We start from the raw sequence: 20598 nt of genomic DNA on the forward strand, positions 1-20598 counted from the left end.
CCTCTTTATTTACCTTTTAAACATTTTATCATATTTAGATCCACCTGGACCTCCATCCAATCCAAGAATAACTGATACCACGAAAACAACAGCAACATTTAACTGGGGAAGACCATTTTATGATGGTGGCCTTGACGTGACAGGATATATTGTTGAGCACAAAAAGGAAGGAGAAGATGATTGGATTCAGGACACAACTTCTCCATTGAGAATCACTGAGTTTGTTGTTCCGAACCTACAAGCAGGGGGCAAATATCATTTCAGAGTCAGCGCCGTTAATTCAGAAGGATGTGGGGAACCTGCTGAAGTTGAAAAAATTGTGGAACTTGTTGAACGTGAAGAGATTCCAGACTTTGAACTTGATGCAGAACTGAGAAGAACACTTGTTGTTCGAGCAGGTGCCTCCATCCGCATTTTTGTACTAATTAAGGGACGTCCAACTCCTGAAGTTACATGGATAAAAGATAATGTTTCTCTCAAAGGAAGAGCTCATATTGACAATACTGAGTCTTACAGTCTAGTGGTTGTTCCTGAATGTACTCGATATGATGCTGGAAAATACATTTTGACTTTGGAAAATGTTGCTGGAAAGAAGACAGGATTTGTTAATGTCAGAGTCGTGGACACACCTGGGCCTCCAGTCAATTTGAAACCAAGGGAAATCACCAAAAACAGCATCACGCTTCACTGGGAAATTCCAATTATTGATGGTGGATCAAAGATTATAAATTACATAATTGAGAAACGTGATGCAACTAGAAAAGCCTTCACTACAATCACTACAAATTGGCAGAAATGTTCATACAAGATTAACGATTTGGAAGAGGGTGCTGAATATTACTTCAGAGTCTCAGCTGAAAATGAACAAGGTATTGGCGAAGCAGCAGAGACACCCGAACCTATTAGAGCTTCCCAGGCTCCATCTTCACCAGATAGTTTAGTAGTTACAAATGTGACAAAGGATACAGCAACTCTTGCATGGACAAAACCGGCTTTTGATGGTGGTAGCAGAATCACTGGCTATGTTATTGAGGCTCAAAAGAAGGATTCTGATCACTGGGTACATGTCACAACAATAAAGGCTTTGGACTATACTGTCACAGACTTAACAGAAAATGCAGAATATATATTCCATATCTTTGCTGTGAATAGCTCAGGTAGGAGTGAACCTCGTGAAAGCCGGCCAGTTGTAATCAATGAGCAGACTACAGCACCAGGTTTTGACCTCAGATCTGTTTATCAGAAGTTGGTAGTAGCCAAAGCAGGTGATAATGTGAAGGTTGAGATCCCTGTTTTTGGTCGTCCAAGACCATCTATTGTCTGGAAGAAAGAAGATCAGGAACTTAAACAAACACAAAGAATAAACATTGACAACACAACAACCTCAACAATTCTTAACATCCGAGAAATCAAGAGAAAAGATGGAGGACAGTATTCAATGACAGGGAAGAATATACTGGGAACAGTGACAGAAACCATTACTGTACAAGTACATGATATCCCAGGACCTCCAACAGGACCAATTAAAGTGGATGAAGTGTCCTGTGACTATGTAGTTATATCCTGGGATGCACCAGAGAATGATGGAGGAGTTCCTATCAGCAACTACATTGTTGAGATGAGAGAGAAAACTGGCACATCTTGGGTTGAGTTAGCAGCTACTGTCATCCGCACAACATTCAAAGCTGCACGTCTTACAACAGGAATTGAATATCAGCTCCGTGTGAAAGCTCAGAACAGATATGGTGTTGGACCTTACATAACATCTGAACCCGTAGTTGCTGCTTATCCATTTGATGTACCAGGCCAGCCAGGTATTCCACAAGCTGTTGCCTTCACAAAAGATTCTATTACAATTACCTGGAATGAACCTTCCACAGATGGGGGAAGCCCAATTTTGGGATATCATATTGAGAGAAAAGAGAAAAACAGCATCCTGTGGCAGCGTATCAGCAAAGCCCTTATAGTTGGGAACATTTTTAAGTCATCTGGTCTGATAGATGCTATTGCATATGAATTCCGAGTTATTGCTGGAAATATGGCTGGTCTTAGCAAGCCAAGCAAGGCATCTGAGATGATATTTGCACTTGATCCAGTGGAGCCTCCCAGTCAACCATTGGCACTTAATATAACTAGGCATGATGTTACACTTCAATGGATGAAACCACAGAATGATGGTGGTTTCCCACTAACTGGGTACACTGTGGAAAAGAGAGAACTGCCAAATGGCCGCTGGCTCAAAGCAAACTTTAGCAATATTCATGAGACAAGCTTCACTGTAAGTGGACTGACAGAAAACTCTTCATATGAATTCCGTGTCTTTGCAAGAAATTCAGCTGGATCTGTCAGCAAGCCCTCAAAACCCTCTGAAGTTATAATCTGCAGAGATGATATTGAGGATCCAAAGCTTGATGTTGATTCAAGCTTTAGCCATACTGTTGTAGTTAAGGCAGGTGAAGTCTTCAAATTAGATGCAAATGTTACTGGCAGACCAATCCCATCCTTGGTATGGACAAAAGATGGAAAAGAGCTTGAAGACACTGCAAAACTAGAGATCAAAGCAGCAGATTTCTATACATGCTTAACCAACAAAGATTCATCAAGAAGAGATGGTGGTGCATTTACTCTAACTGCAAGCAACCCTGGAGGATTTGCCAAGTTTGTTTTCAATGTTAAGGTGCTTGATAGGCCTGGGCCTCCTGAAGGGCCCCTTCATGTTACAGACATGACCACAGAGAAATGTATATTGTCTTGGCTACCACCACTTGAAGATGGAGGAGCAAAGATTGAATATTATATAATTCAAAGACGTGAAACAAGTAGACTTGCATGGACAAATGTAGCCACAGATTTACAAGTCAACCGTTATAAAGTTACCAAATTGTTAAAAGGAAATGAATATGTTTTCAGAGTTATGGCTGTTAATAAATATGGAGATGGTGAGCCACTGGAGTCAGAGCCTGCAGTTGCAGCCAACCCATATGTACCCCCAGATCCACCACAAGCCCCAGAAGTAACAACAATTACAAAGGACTCTATGGTGGTTTGCTGGGGACATCCTGAAAACAATGGAGGAAGTTCCATAAATACTTACATAATTGAAAGACGGGATAAAACTGGCCTCCGGTGGGTCAAATGCAATAAGAGGTCAGTAACTGATTTGCGCTTTAAAGTGTCTGGACTTACACCAGGGCATGAATATGAATTCAGGATCCTTGCTGAAAATGCTGCTGGTTTAAGCGCTCCAAGCCCTTCAAGTCCATTTTACAAGGCATGTGACACAATATTCCAGCCTGGGCCCCCAGGGAATCCAAGAATTTTGGATACAACCAAGTCATCCATTACTGTGGCTTGGAACAAACCGGTATATGATGGTGGTTCAGACATTACAGGATATATTGTAGAAACTTGCCTACCAGAAGAAGATGAATGGACAGTTGTCACTCCAAAGAAGGGTCTTACTGGAACATCATTCACCATAATTAATTTAAAAGAAAACCAAGAATATAAGATCAACATTTCTGCCCTGAACTGTGAAGGTGTTGGAGAACCTGCATCAGTACCTGGTTCACCAAAAGCAGAGGACAGATATATTCCACCTGAAATTGAGCTTGATTCAGATCTTCGAAAAGTGGTTAACATTAGAGCTTGTAGCACACTGAGGCTGTTTGTACCAATTAAAGGGAGACCTGCACCAGAAGCTAAATGGTCAAGGGAGAATGGTGAACCTCTTGATAAAGCGTCTATTGAGAGCACAACATCATTCACATCACTTGTTATTGAGAATGTTAACAGGTTTGACAGTGGAAAATATCTTCTAACAGTGGAAAACAGCTCTGGTAGTAAAACAGCATTTGTGAATGTCAGGGTGCTTGACACTCCAGGGGCACCACAAAATCTAACAATCAAAGAAATCACAAAAGATTCTGTTTCACTGATCTGGGACCCTCCAATTATTGATGGGGGATCAAGAGTCAGACATTACCTTGTAGAAAAACGTGAATCCACAAGAAAAGCATATTCCATTGTAAATGCTTCTTGCCCCAAAACAAGCTGGAGAATTGGTGATCTAAAGGAGGGAAGCTTGTATTTCTTCAGAATCTTGGCTGAAAATGAATATGGTGTTGGCCTCCCAGTGGAAACTGCTGAACCACTCAAGGTTTCTGAAAAGCCTTTACCACCTGGCAAGGTGACACTTAAAGAAGTAACTAGCAGCAGTGTAACCCTGTCCTGGGAGAAGCCAGATCATGATGGAGGAAGCAGGATCACAGGATATGTTGTGGAAATGCAAGGAAAAGGCAGTGACAAATGGACCCAGGTCATGACTGTTAAGGTAACAGAGGCAGTTGTTACTGGTCTGATTCAAGGTGAAGAGTACTCATTCCGTATATCAGCAACAAACGAAAAAGGGACAAGTGATCCTCGTCTACTCAGTGTGCCTGTTGTGGCAAAGGATCTTGTCATCACACCTGCATTCAAACTTTTGTTTAATACATTCAGTGTGCTGGCAGGTGATGACCTCAAGATAGATTTACCTTATGCTGCTCAGCCAAAAGCAGTAGTAACCTGGCTTAAAGATGGCACTATTCTCAAAGAGACAACACGGGTAAATTCTGAAGTTACTGATAATCATCTGTACCTTGCAATCAAGGAAGCAACACGTGATGATGTGGGTACATATACCATCAAGATTACAAACTCAGCTGGAGAGGCTACAGCTGATATCTCTGTTGTTGTACTTGATAAGCCTGGTCCTCCAGCTGGACCTATCAAAATAGATGAGGTAACTGCAGACAGTGTGACGCTGTCCTGGCAACCACCAGAGTATGAAGGTGGTTGTTCAATTAACAATTATATTGTGGAAAAGAGAGACACATCCACCACAAACTGGCAGATTGTGTCAGCTACAATTGCTAGAACAACCACCAAAGCTGCAAGGCTCAAAACTGGCTGTGAGTATCAATTCAGAATTGCAGCTGAAAACAGATATGGTAAGAGCTCATTTCTACTGTCTGAGCATGTAATTGCACAGTATCCATTTGAGGTGCCAAGTGCACCCGGGAATCCTGTCGTTCAGTCTGCTACCAAAGAAACTATGCTCATTGATTGGAACAAGCCTAGCAGCGATGGTGGAAGCAAGATTATCGGTTATCATCTTGAGAGTAAGGAAAGAAATAGCCTCTTGTGGGTGAAACAAAATAAAACCATCATTCCAGACACAAGATTCAAGGTTAGTGGTCTCGTAGAAGGCATTGAATATGAGTTCAGAGTTTATGCTGAGAATATTGTTGGGCTAAGCAAAGCCAGCAAACTGTCAGAAATACAGTTAGCAAGAGATCCCTGCGACCCACCAGGCAAACCAGAAGCAGTAATTGTTACTAGAAGCTCTGTAACATTACGATGGACAGCACCAGAGTTTGATGGTGGTAGCCGAATAACTGGCTATGCAGTTGAGAGGAAAGAATTGCCCAATGGTCGATGGATGAAGGCTAGTTTCACTAATATCATAGAAACTGAATTTGTTGTCAGTGGCTTGGTGGAAGAACAACAATATGAATTCAGAGTCATTGCAAAAAATGCAGCTGGTGTGATTAGTAAACCATCTGTCAGTACTGGTGCAATAACTGCAAAGGATGCAATAGAGCCACCCATGATCGACTTGGATACTAAATATTCTCAAACCATTATTGTTAACGCCGGAGAATCATTTAAGATTGATGCTGGAATACTCGGGAAGCCTATACCATCAGTCCACTGGATAAAAAACTGTGAGGAACTTGTTAATACAGCTAGACTTGAGATTAAAAATACAGACTTCACAGCTTCTTTAAGTGTAAAAGAAGCTATTCGTGTTGATGGAGGTCAGTACACACTGTTACTGAAAAATGTTGGTGGTGAGAAATCCATAAACATTAATGTCAAAGTTCTAGACAGGCCTGGGCCACCAGAAGGGCCTATTTCTATATATGGGGTTACAAGTGAGAAATGTAGCATAGCATGGAAAACACCTTTACATGATGGAGGGGCTGAAGTATCTTATTATATTGTTGAAAGAAGGGAGACTAGCCGATTAGTTTGGACTGTTGTGGAATCTAAGGTGCAAACTCTGAGTCTGAAGGTTACCAAGCTTCTTCCTGGAAATGAGTACATTTTCAGAGTGATCCCTGTCAACAAATATGGAATTGGTGAGCCTCTGGAATCTGATCCAGTCATTGCCAGAAATCCATTTGTCACACCTGATCAACCAACTGGGGTGGAGATATCCAATATAACAAAGGACTCCATGGTCGTTACTTGGGAAAGACCAATTAATGATGGAGGTAATGCAATAACAGGATATGTAATTGAAAAGAGGGACAAAGAAGGTGTCAGATGGACCAGATGCAATAAGCGTTCAGTTAGTGAACTTCGCTTTAGAGTGACAGGACTTCTTGAAAACCACAGTTATGAATTCCGTGTCTCTGCTGAGAATGCAGCTGGAATTGGCAAACCAAGTGACACTACTGAATACTTCAAGGCTTTTGATCCAATTTTCAGGCCAGGTCCACCAAACAACCCTAGAGTTATTGATATATCAAGGTCATCTGTTGTACTGCATTGGAGCAAACCTATTTATGATGGTGGATGTGAGATTCAAGGTTATATTGTTGAAGCCTGCGAAGGCATATCTGATGAGTGGACAATGTGCACGCCTCCCACAGGAATTAAAGAAACAAGATTTGAAGTTCAAAAACTGCTGGAAAAACATGAATACAAATTCAGAATTTGTGCAATAAATAAGGTTGGAGTTGGAGAACATGCAGATATAAAAGAATCCATTATTGTGGAGGACAAACTAGAGGCACCAGATATTGATCTTGATGCTGATCTAAGAAAGATGATCACTGTAAGAGCTGGAGGAGCCCTTAGATTATTTGTTCCAATCAGAGGCCGACCAGCTCCTGAGGTCAAATGGGGAAAAGCTGAAGGTGAAATTAATGAGACAGCACAGATTGACATCACAAGCAGTTATACTTCACTTGTAATTGAAAATATTAACAGATTTGACAGTGGAAAATATACTTTGTCTTTGGAAAATGCAAGTGGTACAAAATCTGCATTTATTAGCGTTCGAGTACTTGACACTCCTGATGCACCTGCCAATTTCCACGTGAAAGAAATAACAAAGAATTCAGTTACCCTAACGTGGGAACCACCTTTGCTGGATGGTGGAGCTAAAATAAAAAATTATATTGTTGAAAAACGAGAGAGTACAAGGAAGGTATACTCTTCTGTTGCTTCCTGCAACAAAATGACATATAAAATTGAGCAGCTCCAAGAGGGCAGCAACTACTTTTTCAGAGTTCTTGCTGAAAATGAATATGGAATTGGATTACCTGCTGAAACACAAGAACCACTGAAAATCTCAGAAGTCCCACAACCTCCTGGAAAAATCTCTGTAGTAGATGTTACACGCAAGAGCATCTCTCTGTCTTGGGAAAAACCAGAACATGATGGGGGTAGCAGAATCACTCACTATGAGGTTGAGTTGCAAGCGAAAGACAGTGAAAAGTGGTCTATGTGTGCACAAGTTAAATCACTTGACACCATTATTACCAATTTAATCCAAGGTGCAGAGTATAATTTTAGGGTAATTGCAGTTAATGTCAAAGGAAAGAGTGATCCCAGACATCTAGCACACGCTGTTCTTGTACAAGACCTCGTAATTGAGCCGTCTGTGAGGACAAAACTTAGCACATACAATGTACAAGTTGGCCATGATTTGAAAATTGAAGCACGTATCACTGGCCATCCAAAGCCAACCATTACATGGACTAAAGATGGTGCAGAGCTGAAACAGACAACAAGAGTTAATGTTGCAGACACTGTCAACCATACAACATTATCGATTAAAGATGCAACCAGAGACGATGCTGGTATGTACAGGATTACAGTAGCCAATGTACTTGGACAAAAGGAGGCCACTGTTGAAATCATTATACTTGACAAACCTGGTCCACCAAATGGACCAGTAAGGATAGATGAAATAAGTGCAGAAAGTATAACACTGTCATGGGATCCTCCAACCTATACAGGAGGATGCCAAATTTCAAATTACATTGTGCAAAAGAGAGATACTACTACAACTAACTGGGCAGTTGTTTCGGCAACGGTAGCAAGAACTACACTAAAAGTTGGAAATTTGAAGACTGGAGCTGAGTACCAATTCAGAATCTTTGCAGAAAATCGATATGGGAAAAGCTATGCTATTGACTCAGAGCCAGTTCTTGCTCAATATCCTTTCAAAGAGCCAGGGCCCCCTGGAACACCATATGTGTCTGCCTTTACAAAAGAATCTATGGTAGTTGAATGGCACAAACCAGTTTCTGATGGTGGCAGTGCTATTCTTGGATATCATCTTGAAAGAAAAGAAAAGAACAGTATTCTGTGGACAAAAATAAATAAAATGCTTATTCAAGACACCGTATTTAAAACATCTGCTTTGGAGGAAGGCATAGAATATGAGTTCAGAGTTTTTGCTGAAAATATTGTTGGAATTGGGAAATGCAGCAAAGTTTCCGAAGGCTGTGTAGCCCGTGATCCATGTGATCCTCCTGGCACACCTGTTCCAGTAATTGTCACAAGGCATTCAGTAATGCTAAGATGGACACCACCAGAATATGATGGTGGCAGTCTGGTCACTGGATACATTGTGGAAAAACGAGACCTCCCTGAGGGCCGATGGATGAAAGCAAGCTTTACGAACATCCTTGAAACTGAATTTATAGTCACAGGTCTGACAGAAGACTCCAAATATGACTTCAGGGTCATTGCTAGAAATGCTGCTGGATCAGTTAGCAAGCCTTCTGCTTGCACAGGGCCAATCACAGCTAAAGATGAGGTTGAGCCACCAACTTATGAAATTGACTCAAAATACACCCAAATAATGATTGTAAATGCTGGAGATACATTTGTATTAGAAGCGTCTGTATTGGGGAAGCCAGTTCCAACAATGCAGTGGTTCAAAGGTGAAGTGGAAGTTGAAAATTCTGCAAGAGCTGAGACTAAGAACACAGACTTCAAAGCAGTCCTTGTTGTCAAAGATGCTATTAGAGTTGATGGAGGACAGTATACTTTGCATCTTACCAATGTTGGGGGAACTAAATCTGTGTCCTTTAATGTAAAAGTGCTTGATAGACCTGGGTCACCAGCAGGACCTTTGACAGTTTCAAACGTAACAAGTGAGAAGTGCTCCTTGTCATGGCTTCCTCCTGTACATGATGGTGGTAGCAGTATTTCTCATTACATAATTGAAAAAAGGGAAACCAGTCGGCTTGCTTGGACTGTAGTGTCTAGTGACTGTGGAGCAACTATGTTCAAGGTGACTAAGCTGCTAAAAGGAAACGAATACATCTTCCGTGTCATGGCTGTTAACAAATATGGTGTTGGTGAACCTTTAGAGTCTGTACCAGTAATAATGAGAAATCCATTTGTTCCTCCTGGACCACCTAGAGAACTAGAAATAACAAATATTTCAAGAGATTCTATGACTGTGTGCTGGACTCGTCCAGAGACTGATGGTGGAAGTGAAATTGTTGGGTACATTGTAGAAAAGAGAGACAGAGCTGGAGTCAGATGGACAAAATGTAACAAACGTAGAATTACAGACCTTCGCTTCCGAGTTACAGGTCTCACAGAGGACCATGAATATGAATTCAGGTTATCTGCAGAAAACGCCGCAGGAGTTGGTCAACCGAGTCCAATAACTCAGTATTACAAAGCATGTGACCCAACATTTAAACCTGCTCCACCAACTAATGCACACCTAACTGACTCCACAAAGAATTCAGTCACTATTGAATGGAGTAGACCAATCTATGATGGTGGCTTAGACATCCAGGGCTATGTTGTAGAGATCTGCAAAGCTGATGAAGAGGAATGGCTAACATGTACTTCACCTACTGGTTGGAATGATACTAAATTTACAATTACCAAACTCATAGAACATCAAGAATACAAGGTTCGAATATGTGCTCTTAACAATCTAGGTGTTGGTGAGCCAGTCACCATCCCTGGTACAGTAAAGCCTGTTGATAAAATGGAACCTCCTGAAATTGAACTTGATTCCGAGTTAAGAAAGGGCATTGTCGTCCGTGCTGGAGGAAGCATGAGAATTAACATTCCCTTCAAAGGTCGTCCCACTCCAGAGATAAACTGGATTAAGGATGATGGAGATATACCAAGTAAAGCTCAAATTGAAAAGGGCATAGATTATACCCAGCTCTCCATTGACATATGCGATAGAAACGATGCAGGAAAATATACTCTTACTCTAGAAAACAGCAGTGGAACCAAGTCAGCATTTGTTTCAGTGAAAGTACTGGATACACCAGGTGCTCCACTGAATCTAACTGTTAAAGATATCACAAGAAATTATGTAACTCTTGTTTGGGAGCCTCCACTTATTGATGGTGGGGCAAAGATAAAGAATTATATTGTGGACAAACGTGAATCCACTAGACCTGCCTTCTCTAATATTACTACAAAATGCACCAAGACAAGCTTCCGTGTTGGGGATCTTAATGAAGGTGGCATTTATTACTTCAGAATCATGGCTGAGAATGAGTTCGGAGTTGGTCTGCCTGTAGAAACAGAAGAATCCGTGAAGACAGCAGATCCTCCACTACCTGTGGGAAAGGTCACATTGACTGATGTGACTAAAACTTCTGTATCGCTGTCATGGGAGAAACCAGACCATGATGGTGGTAGTAGGATTCTAGGATATGATATTGAAATGCAGCCAAAAGGATCAGAAGACTGGGTAGTAGCAACTACTACTAAAATCTGTGAGGGAACAGTCACAGGACTTAGTGCTGGTCAAGAGTACCTCTTTAGAGTGTTGGCCTACAATGATAAAGGAAAGAGTGACCCAAGGCCACTAGCAGCTCCAGTTATAGCTAATGATATAACAATTAAACCAAACCTCAAACTGGCTTTCAACACATACAGTGTGCAATGTGGTGGAGAACTGAAAGTAGAAATTCCAGTAACAGGTCGTCCAACACCAAAGGTCACGTGGACTAAAGATGGCAACTCATTAAAAGAGACAACTAGACTAAATGTATCAAGCACAGCAACAGCAACAGTTCTTAGCATCAAAAATGCCATTAGAGAGGATTCTGGCAAATATATAATAACAGCTATAAGCAATGTAGGCTCAGTCTCAGAGGAAATTGGTGTAATTATCTTAGACAAGCCTGGTCCACCTGTTGGCCCTGTTAAAATTGATGAAGTAAGTGCCAACTATGTAATAATTTCATGGGAACCACCAGTGTATATTGGTGGTTGTCAGATAAACAATTACATTGTGGAAAAAAGAGACACAACTACTACAGCCTGGCAGATTGTATCAGCAACCATTGCACGCACAACAATCAAAATCTCTAATCTGAAAACTGGTTCAGAATATCAGTTTAGAGTGTTTGCTGAGAACAGATATGGAAAGAGTTCATCTTTAGACTCAGTACCGGTTATCGTTAGCTATCCTTTCAGTGAACCTGCAGCACCTGGTACACCATTTGTGTCCTCTGTGACAAAGGATCACATGACAGTTGAATGGAAGCCACCTAATAATAATGGAGGCAGTCCTATTCTTGGATATCATATTGAGCGGAAAGAGAAGAACAGCATTCTCTGGACAAAACTTAACAAGCTTCTTGTCACTGATACTCGATTCAAAACAAATGGTCTTGAGGAGGGCATTGAGTATGAATATAAAGTATTTGCTGAAAATATTGCAGGAATAAGTCCATCTAGCAAAGTTTCTGAAAGCATTGTGGCACGTGATCCATGTGATCCACCTGGAAATCCGGAGGCTATTGTTATCACTAGAAACCTTGTCACACTTCAATGGACAAAGCCTCAATATGATGGAGGCAGTGTAATCACAGGTTATATTGTTGAGAGGAAAAAGCTACCTGATGGTCGTTGGATGAAGGCTAGCTTTACAAATATAATTGACACTCAATATACAATTGCAGAATTGACAGAAGGAGACCGTTATGAATTCAGAGTAATAGCAAGAAATGCTGCAGGCATTTTAAGTGAACCTTCTGAAAGCACTGGACCAATTACTGCACAGGATGAAATTGAAGCCCCTTCAGTTTCGATGGACTCAAAATTCAAGGATATCATTATTGTGAATGCTGGTGAGACATTTACTATTGATGCTGATATTGCAGGCAAACCCCTCCCAGATATAAAGTGGCTAAAGGATGGAAAAGAAATTGATAGTGCTACTCCAAGAATGGAAATTAAATCCACTATTACACATACTGTTTTAATCGTTAAAGATTGCATAAGAGTAGATGGTGGACATTTTGTCCTAAGCCTCAGCAATGTGGGTGGAACAAAACTGGTCCCTGTAAATGTCAAGGTTTTAGATAGACCTGGTCCACCAGATGGACCTCTGAAGGTAACAGGCGTCAAAGCAGAGAAATGTTATCTACACTGGAGCCATCCAACACATGATGGTGGAGCAGGTGTTTCACATTACATTATTGAAAAGAGGGAAACAAGCAGACTGTCTTGGACTACAGTAGAACCCAAAATTCAAGCTATCAGTTATAAAGTCACCAAACTCTTGCCAGGTAATGAGTACATCTTTAGAGTCATGGCAGTAAACAAGTATGGAATCGGAGAACCACTTGAATCTGAACCAGTTATTGCACAAAATCCCTTTAAGACTCCTGGCCCACCGTCAACTCCAGAAGCAACTGCAATCACTAGAGATTCAATGGTGCTCACATGGGACCGTCCAGAAGATGATGGCGGTTCAATAATTGAGGGTTATATACTGGAGAAGCGTGATAAAGAAGGTGTCCGATGGACAAAGTGCAACAGAAAAAGACTATCTGATCTGCGTTTCAGAGTCACAGGATTAACAGAAGGACACTCTTATGAATTCAGAGTGTCTGCCGAAAATGCTGCAGGTGTTGGCACACCAAGTGGAGAATCTGAATATTACAAAGCATGTGATGCAACCTATCCTCCTGGCCCTCCAAACAATCCCAAAGTGACAGACCATTCAAGTACAACTGTTTCCCTTACATGGAGTAGGCCTATATATGATGGTGGTGCACCGGTATCTGGATATATTGTTGAGATGAAAGAAGCCTTGGATGATGAATGGACATTATGTACACCAACCACTGGTGTACAAACAACTCACTTTACCGTGAAAAACCTGAAGGAAAATGCAGAATACAACTTCCGTATTTGTGCCATTAATATTGAAGGTGCTGGAGATCATGTTGATGTTCCAGGCTCTGTAATTGCTGCAGAGACACTTGAAGCCCCAGAAGTAGAGTTAGAAGCTGATCTGAGGAAAATGGTGACTGTTCGTGCAAGTGCAACACTACGTTTGTTTGTTACCATCAGGGGAAGGCCTGATCCAGAAGTAAAATGGACAAAGGCTGAGGGTCCCTTAACAGAACGTGCCCAAGTTGAAGTCACAAGCTCTTACACCATGCTTGTTATTGACAATGTTGACAGATTTGACAGTGGTAAATATATTTTAACTCTTGAAAACAACAATGGCAACAAATCTGCATTCATTAATGTCAGAGTCCTGGACTCCCCAAGCAGTCCTATGAACTTTGTTGTTAAAGATATCAAAAGAGACTCAGTCCAGCTGCAGTGGGACCCTCCACATATTGATGGCGGTGCCAAGATTACCCATTACATTGTGGAGAAACGTGAATCTAAAAGAATGGCATTTACAACTGTGACTAATAACTGTGTCAGGAATTCTTTCAGGGTTGATGGTCTCCAAGAGGGAGGTGTTTATCACTTCCGTGTACTTGCAGTGAACGAACTTGGTGTTGGCCTGCCAGCAACCATCACAGAACCAGTCAAAGTGTCCCAAGCACCTCTGCCACCGGGTAAAGTTACACTTGTTGATGTAACTCGGCACAGTGTGAGTCTTTCTTGGGAAAAGCCAGACCATGATGGTGGTAGCAAGATAACAGGTTACACTGTTGAGATGTTGACTAAAGGATCAGATAAATGGACTGTATGCACAACAGTAAGAATGCCTGAAGCTACAATTGAAGGTCTTACAACAGGGGAGGAATATTCATTCAGAATTTCTGCCATAAATGACAAAGGAAAGAGTGATCCTAAACCACTGGGAGCACCTGTGGTTGCCAAAGATATAACTATTGAACCTGTTATTGACTTGCTATTTAATACATACAGTGTTAAATCTGGAGAAGATCTCAAAATTGATGTTCCGTTTAGAGGTAGACCTCACCCAGAAGTGGCATGGAAGAAGGATGGCCATACCCTGAAGCAAACAACCAGAGTAAATGTTCTTTCATCCAAAATTTCTTCAAAGATTACCATCAAAGATGCAACAAGGGAAGATGCTGGAAAATACGAAATCACACTAACTAATTCGGTTGGTGTGAAATCAGCTGAAATAACAGTTATCATTCTAGACAAACCAGGTCCACTAACTGCGATTAGAGTAGATGAAGTAAGTGCGGATTACATTTCATTATCGTGGGATCCTCCAGTTTATGATGGTGGATGTCAAATCAACAATTATGTTGTTGAGAAGAGAGATACAACCACTACAACATGGCAAATTGTTTCAGCTACAGTGGCAAGGACATCGATAAAAATACCCCATTTGTCACAGGGAACTGAATATCAATTCCGTATTGCTGCTGAAAATCGTTACGGCAAAAGTCATGCTATTGACTCTGCGCCAATTGTTGCACAATATCCCTTCACACCACCTGGCCCTCCAAGCGACCTTCAAATCGTTCATACAACAAAGTCAAGCATGTTGGTTACATGGAAAAAACCAGCCAGTGATGGTGGAAGTCCAGTCATTGGGTATCATTTGGAATGCAAGGGACAAAGCAGTATCCTCTGGACTAAGGTCACCAGGGGTCTTGTTTCTGACTTACAGTTTAAAGTAACTGGTCTTGAAGAGGGACTTCTCTATCAGTACAGAGTATATGCAGAAAATATTGCAGGAACTGGACCTTGCACAAAAGCCTGTGAACCTGTTGCTGCAAGAGATCCTTGTGATCCCCCAGGTCAGCCAGTTGTTACTAACATAACAAGAACGTCTGTGTCTCTGTCCTGGGCAAAACCTGAAAATGATGGTGGTGCCAAAGTAACTGGTTACATTGTAGAGCGAAGAGAACTACCAGATGGCCGTTGGTTGAAATCCAACTTCACCAATCTTCAAGAAACATTCTTTGATGTTACTGGCCTGATTGAAGATCAGAGATATGATTTCCATGTAATTGCTAAGAATGCAGCCGGTATACTTAGTCAGCCATCAGAGTGTACAGGACCTGTTACAGTGAAAGATGATGTCGATCCTCCACGTATTACAATTGAGGACAAACTCAGACAACTAGTTGTAGTCAAAGCTGGAGATATAATAAGAATTGATGCTGAAATTTCCGGCAGACCAGCTCCTGTGATTTCATGGGCGAAGGATGGAAAAGAAATAGATTCTAAAGCAAGAGTTGAAATTTCTTCAACATTCACAACCACAACACTTATTGTTAGAGAGACCATCAGAAGAGACTCTGGACAGTATGTTCTCACATTAAAGAATGTTGCTGGTACCAGATCTTTAGCAGTGAACTGTAAAGTCCTTGATAGACCTGGTCCATCATCTGGCCCATTGGAAGTAACAGGTATGACAGCAGAAAAATGCACATTATCTTGGGGACCACCCCAAGAAAATGGTGGTGCTGAAGTTCAACACTATATTGTTGAGAAGCGTGAAACAAGTCGTATTGCCTGGACATTAGTCTATGCAGACATGAAGGCCACAACATGCAAAGTTACAAAACTGCTTAAAGGCAATGAATATGTTTTCAGAGTCCAGGGAGTAAATAAATATGGAACAGGAGAATCTCTGGAGAGTGAGCCCATAAAAGCCCTAGATCCATTTACAGTACCTGCTGCACCAACAAATGTTGAAGTCACAAGTGTTTCAAGCGAAGCTATGACAATCTGCTGGGAAAGGCCTGTTTCTGATGGTGGCAATAGTATTTGTGGCTATGTAATAGAAAAACGTGAAAAGTCAGGTCTTCGCTGGGTTCGAGTCAACAAAAAGCCTGTTTATGACTTGAGGGTTAAAGCCTCCAATCTCCGTGAAGGATGTGAATATGAATACCGTGTGTATGCAGAAAATTCTGCAGGTTTGAGTGCACCAAGTCTTCCTTGCCCATTGACAAAAGCAGAGGATCCATTATTCTTGCCATCTCCACCACTGAAACCAAAGGTAATTGATTCTACAAAGTCCACAGTAACACTCTCCTGGAACAAGCCATTGTTTGATGGTGGATCTCCAGTTACAGGATACTCAGTTGAATATAGGAAAACCAATGAAGAGGACTGGATTGTTGGGGTGCAGCACACTAATAACACTGAGTTTACAGTTGTAGGGCTGACATCAGGAGCAGAATATGTCTTTGTGGTTAGGTCAGTTAATAAAATTGGTTCAAGTGAGCCAAGCCCTGAGACTGACCCACAGGTAGCAAAGGACAGAGAAGATGAGCCTGTTTTCCTCATTAGTAATGAAATGCGAAAATCATTGATTGTCAAAGATGGCAGCTCATTTACCCTAAGAGTCCCTTTCAAGGGGAAGCCTGTGCCAAATGTAATGTGGAACAAGCCTGATGTTGATCTTAGAGTTCGGGCAACAATTGATACCACAGATAATTGTACATCTGTAACAATTGAGCAAGCTACAAGAAATGACTCAGGCAAGTACACTGTGACTCTACAAAATGTTGCTGGAACGGCCACACTAACCTTGAATGTGAAAGTGCTCGATTCACCTGGGCCACCTGGCAGTATCTCAGTTAAGGAAGTGACCAAAAACTCTGCAACAGTGACATGGGACATGCCAGAAAATGAAGGTGGTGCTCCTGTTAAGAACTATCTTGTTGATCTGCGTGAGGCAAGCAAAAAAGGATGGACAAGAGTAACACAATGGTGTCCCAGACTTACCTTTAAAGTAACTGACCTTCAGGAGGGTGGCGTTTATTTTTTCAGAGTCACAGGTGAAAATGAATATGGAATTGGAGTACCAGTTGAAAGTACGGAAGGAACTAAGATTACAGGTATGTTGAGATAATTTCCTAATGAATAAACTACTAGTTAAAATAATTGTGGTTTATTTTGACTTTGATGTATTTAAGTCTGGTGTAATTAACTCTTGCATAAACATTAATTTCAGAAAAACCAAGTCCACCAGAAAAGCTTGGAGTAATTGATGTTTCAAAAGATACTGTCTCATTAGCTTGGATTAAACCTGAGCATGATGGAGGTAGTAGAATTACCAATTACCGGGTGGATGCTCTGGAGAAAGGACAACAGAAGTGGATAAAATGTGGTGATACTAAATCAACTCAATTTGTTGTCTATGGGTTAAGAGAAAATGCTGAATACTACTTTAGAGTCCGTGCTGAAAATCATGCCGGACTTAGTGACCCTAAAGACATGGTTCTGCCTGTTCTTGTTAAAGATCAACTAGGTACGTAATTTTACCTGTTTATATTTAATATTTTAATGTAAATTTACATGCTGTATGTTGATTCATTATGATAATATATCTTTGTTTTCTTCTATTAACAGAGGCTCCTGAAATTAACATGAAGAACTTTCAACACAATACTGTCCATGTAAAGGCAGGTTCAAATCTTAAAGTAGAAATCCCACTTACCGGTAAACCTTTACCAAATGTGTCACTCTCAAAGGATAATCATAGTCTGAAATCAACCATGAGGTTCAATTCTGAAGTAACACCTGACTGCCTCATCATCACCCTCCGTGATAGTGTTGCAAATGATGCAGGCAGATATGACATTACAGCCTCAAACTCAAGTGGAACCACCAAGTCCTTTGTTAATATTGTTGTTCTGGACAGACCAAGTCCACCTGTTGGTCCAGTTGAGTTGTGTGATATCACAGATGACAGTGTAAGTCTGAAATGGCTCCCTCCTACTTATGATGGTGGCAGTCCAATCACCAACTATATTGTGCTAAAACGTGAAACAACAACAGCAAACTGGGTTGAAGTTTCATCGGCAGTTGCAAGATGCACAATTAAGATTTTGAAACTAACTACTGGAATTGAGTATCAGTTCAGAATTAAGGCTGAAAATCGCTTTGGCATCAGTGATCACATCGATTCTCCAACTGTAACAGTCAGTCTTCCATACAGTAAGTTACATACCTTTTTTTTTCCATTTTAATTGGATTAAATGACTAATATTAACAACATTGCTTTCAATCTGTTTCAGCAATTCCTGATGCACCTTCAACACCATGGGTATCTTTTGTCACTAAAGAAAGTATTACCGTCAATTGGAAAGAACCTTCTTCTGATGGAGGAAGTCATATATTTGGATATCACCTTCAAATGAAAGACAAAAATAGTATTTTGTGGACGAAAGTCAACAAATCTGTTATCCGTGCTACACATTTCAAAGTGACAAACATCAGTCCAGGTCTAATCTATGAGTTCAAGGTTGCAGCAGAAAATGCTGCTGGCATTGGTGCTGTCAGCAAAATTTCAGATGCTGTACTAGCAATTGATGCTTGTGGTAAGGATATTATAAAGTGTGAATTGTTTTGGGAAAAAGGTAAAGTCTGCTATAGATTATTCTGATTTTAATTATGGTACTGTTTTCCAGAACCACCAACTGATGTCCGTGTCACAGATATCACAAAGAGTTCAATAAGCCTTGCATGGAGTAAACCGTCTTATGATGGTGGAAGCAAAGTGACAGGGTACATAATTGAGAAGAAAGATGGTCCAAATGGCAAATGGTTCAAAACTAATTTATCAAAGATTTCTGACACCAGGTTCACTGTATCAGGACTCATTCAAGATGAATCTTATGAATTTCGGGTCTTGGCTAAGAATGCAGTTGGCTCTGTCAGTAACCCATCTGTTACTGTTGGGCCAGTTACATGTGTGGATACCTTTGGTGCTCCTGAAATTGAACTTTCTCAGGAATACCTGGATGTTGTAAAATACAAAGCAGGAGATACCATCCAGCTTAGAGTTGGTATTATTGCTAAACCTCAGCCAACAATTGAATGGTACAAAGATGGAAAAGAGCTGGAATCAGGAGCTGAGTTCATGATTTCAAACACAGCTGATTCTTCATGCATTTCAGTAAAGAATGCTACACGTATAAACAGTGGAACATATGAACTCAAGATCAAGAACTCTTTGGGCTCAGCATACGCTGCTATCAGAGTACTTATTCAAGGTATGCTACTAATCATTGATACTGCTAATAAATGGAATTTAATATATTTTTTCTAAATTATCTATTGTAATAATTACTTGTTTATCTGTTAGACAAACCTGGACCCCCTTCGGGAGAGATTCAGTTTAAGAAGATCACAGCAGATAGTATAACTATCATGTGGGATCCTCCAGCTGATGAGGGCGGTGCAATGGTTACCCATTACATTGTGGAGAAACGTGAGAGCAGCAGAATCATGTGGTCTATAATATCTGAGAAACTGGAAGACTGCATAATCTCTGTTTCAAGGCTGATCAAAGGAAATGAGTACATCTTCCGTGTTCGTGGGGTGAACAAATACGGAGTTGGAGATCCTTTAGAATCTGAGCCTGTCATTGCACAGAATTCATTTGGTAAATATTTTTTTCAATCATCATTTAACTGTGTTCATATATTCAGTCTCATAATTAAAGCAAACTAACTGTTTCTATTTTGGCTTATGCAGTACCTCCGAGCCAACCTTCCAAACCTCAGGTAACCTTGATTACTAAATCAACAATGACTGTCATATGGGAAAGACCAAATCTAGATGGTGGCAGTGACATCGATGGATATTATCTGGAAAAGCGAGAAAAGAAGAGTCTACAATGGTTCAAGGTCTCCAAAGATCCAATTCGTGATACAAGGCAAAAAGTCAGCAATCTCACAGAGGGAAATGAGTATCAGTATCGCGTTTGTGCAATAAATAAAGCTGGTGCAGGTCAATACTCTGATGGATCCATCTTCTATAAAGCATATGATCCCATTGGTAAGATTATGATGACTAGCTTTATATTATCTATGATATTCTTGAATCGTATATGCAACATGTCCATATTCATGGCATGTTAAATATAATGTCCAGCAAAACGTGTTTTATACATAAATGGTTACGCAATCTATTTAATACATTTTCAGATCCGCCAAGTGAGCCAACAAAACTTAAAGTTGTTGATTCAACAAAGACTTCAATTATACTTGGATGGGTGAAGCCTGTGTATGATGGTGGCAGTGAAATCACAAGCTATGTAGTTGAGCAAATGACAGCTGAAGAAAAGGAGTGGGTCACTATAAGCTCTAAGGGTGAAGTAAGAACCACAGAGTATGTGGTCTCCCATTTAAAACCTGGAGTGTTCTATTATTTCCGCATTTCTGCTGTTAACTGTGCTGGAGTTGGACGCCCAATTGAATTGATTCAGCCAGTACAAGCTAAGGATATTCTAGGTTTGTCTTTATTTTTCTGTGCCTAAGCTGAATTTCCATAGAATATTTTCATGTT

General features: G+C 40.7%; 1 protein-coding gene across 1 annotated transcript in view; it reads left to right on the plus strand.

The window, feature by feature from the left end:
* ttn.2 (titin, tandem duplicate 2) overlaps nucleotides 1-20598 on the plus strand; it is a 170644-nt gene that overhangs the window by 127181 nt on the left and 22865 nt on the right. Inside the window, exons 173-180 of the mRNA XM_060877043.1 lie at nucleotides 39-17141; nucleotides 17258-17554; nucleotides 17656-18243; nucleotides 18324-18626; nucleotides 18717-19301; nucleotides 19394-19693; nucleotides 19786-20088; nucleotides 20238-20543. Of these exons, the coding sequence (XP_060733026.1) occupies nucleotides 39-17141; nucleotides 17258-17554; nucleotides 17656-18243; nucleotides 18324-18626; nucleotides 18717-19301; nucleotides 19394-19693; nucleotides 19786-20088; nucleotides 20238-20543 (19785 nt within the window). The remainder of the gene's footprint in view (nucleotides 1-38; nucleotides 17142-17257; nucleotides 17555-17655; nucleotides 18244-18323; nucleotides 18627-18716; nucleotides 19302-19393; nucleotides 19694-19785; nucleotides 20089-20237; nucleotides 20544-20598) is intronic.

The sequence above is a fragment of the Tachysurus vachellii genome, chromosome 8, assembly GCF_030014155.1.
Source record: "Tachysurus vachellii isolate PV-2020 chromosome 8, HZAU_Pvac_v1, whole genome shotgun sequence".
In the NCBI taxonomy this organism is placed as follows: Eukaryota; Metazoa; Chordata; class Actinopteri; order Siluriformes; family Bagridae; genus Tachysurus; species Tachysurus vachellii.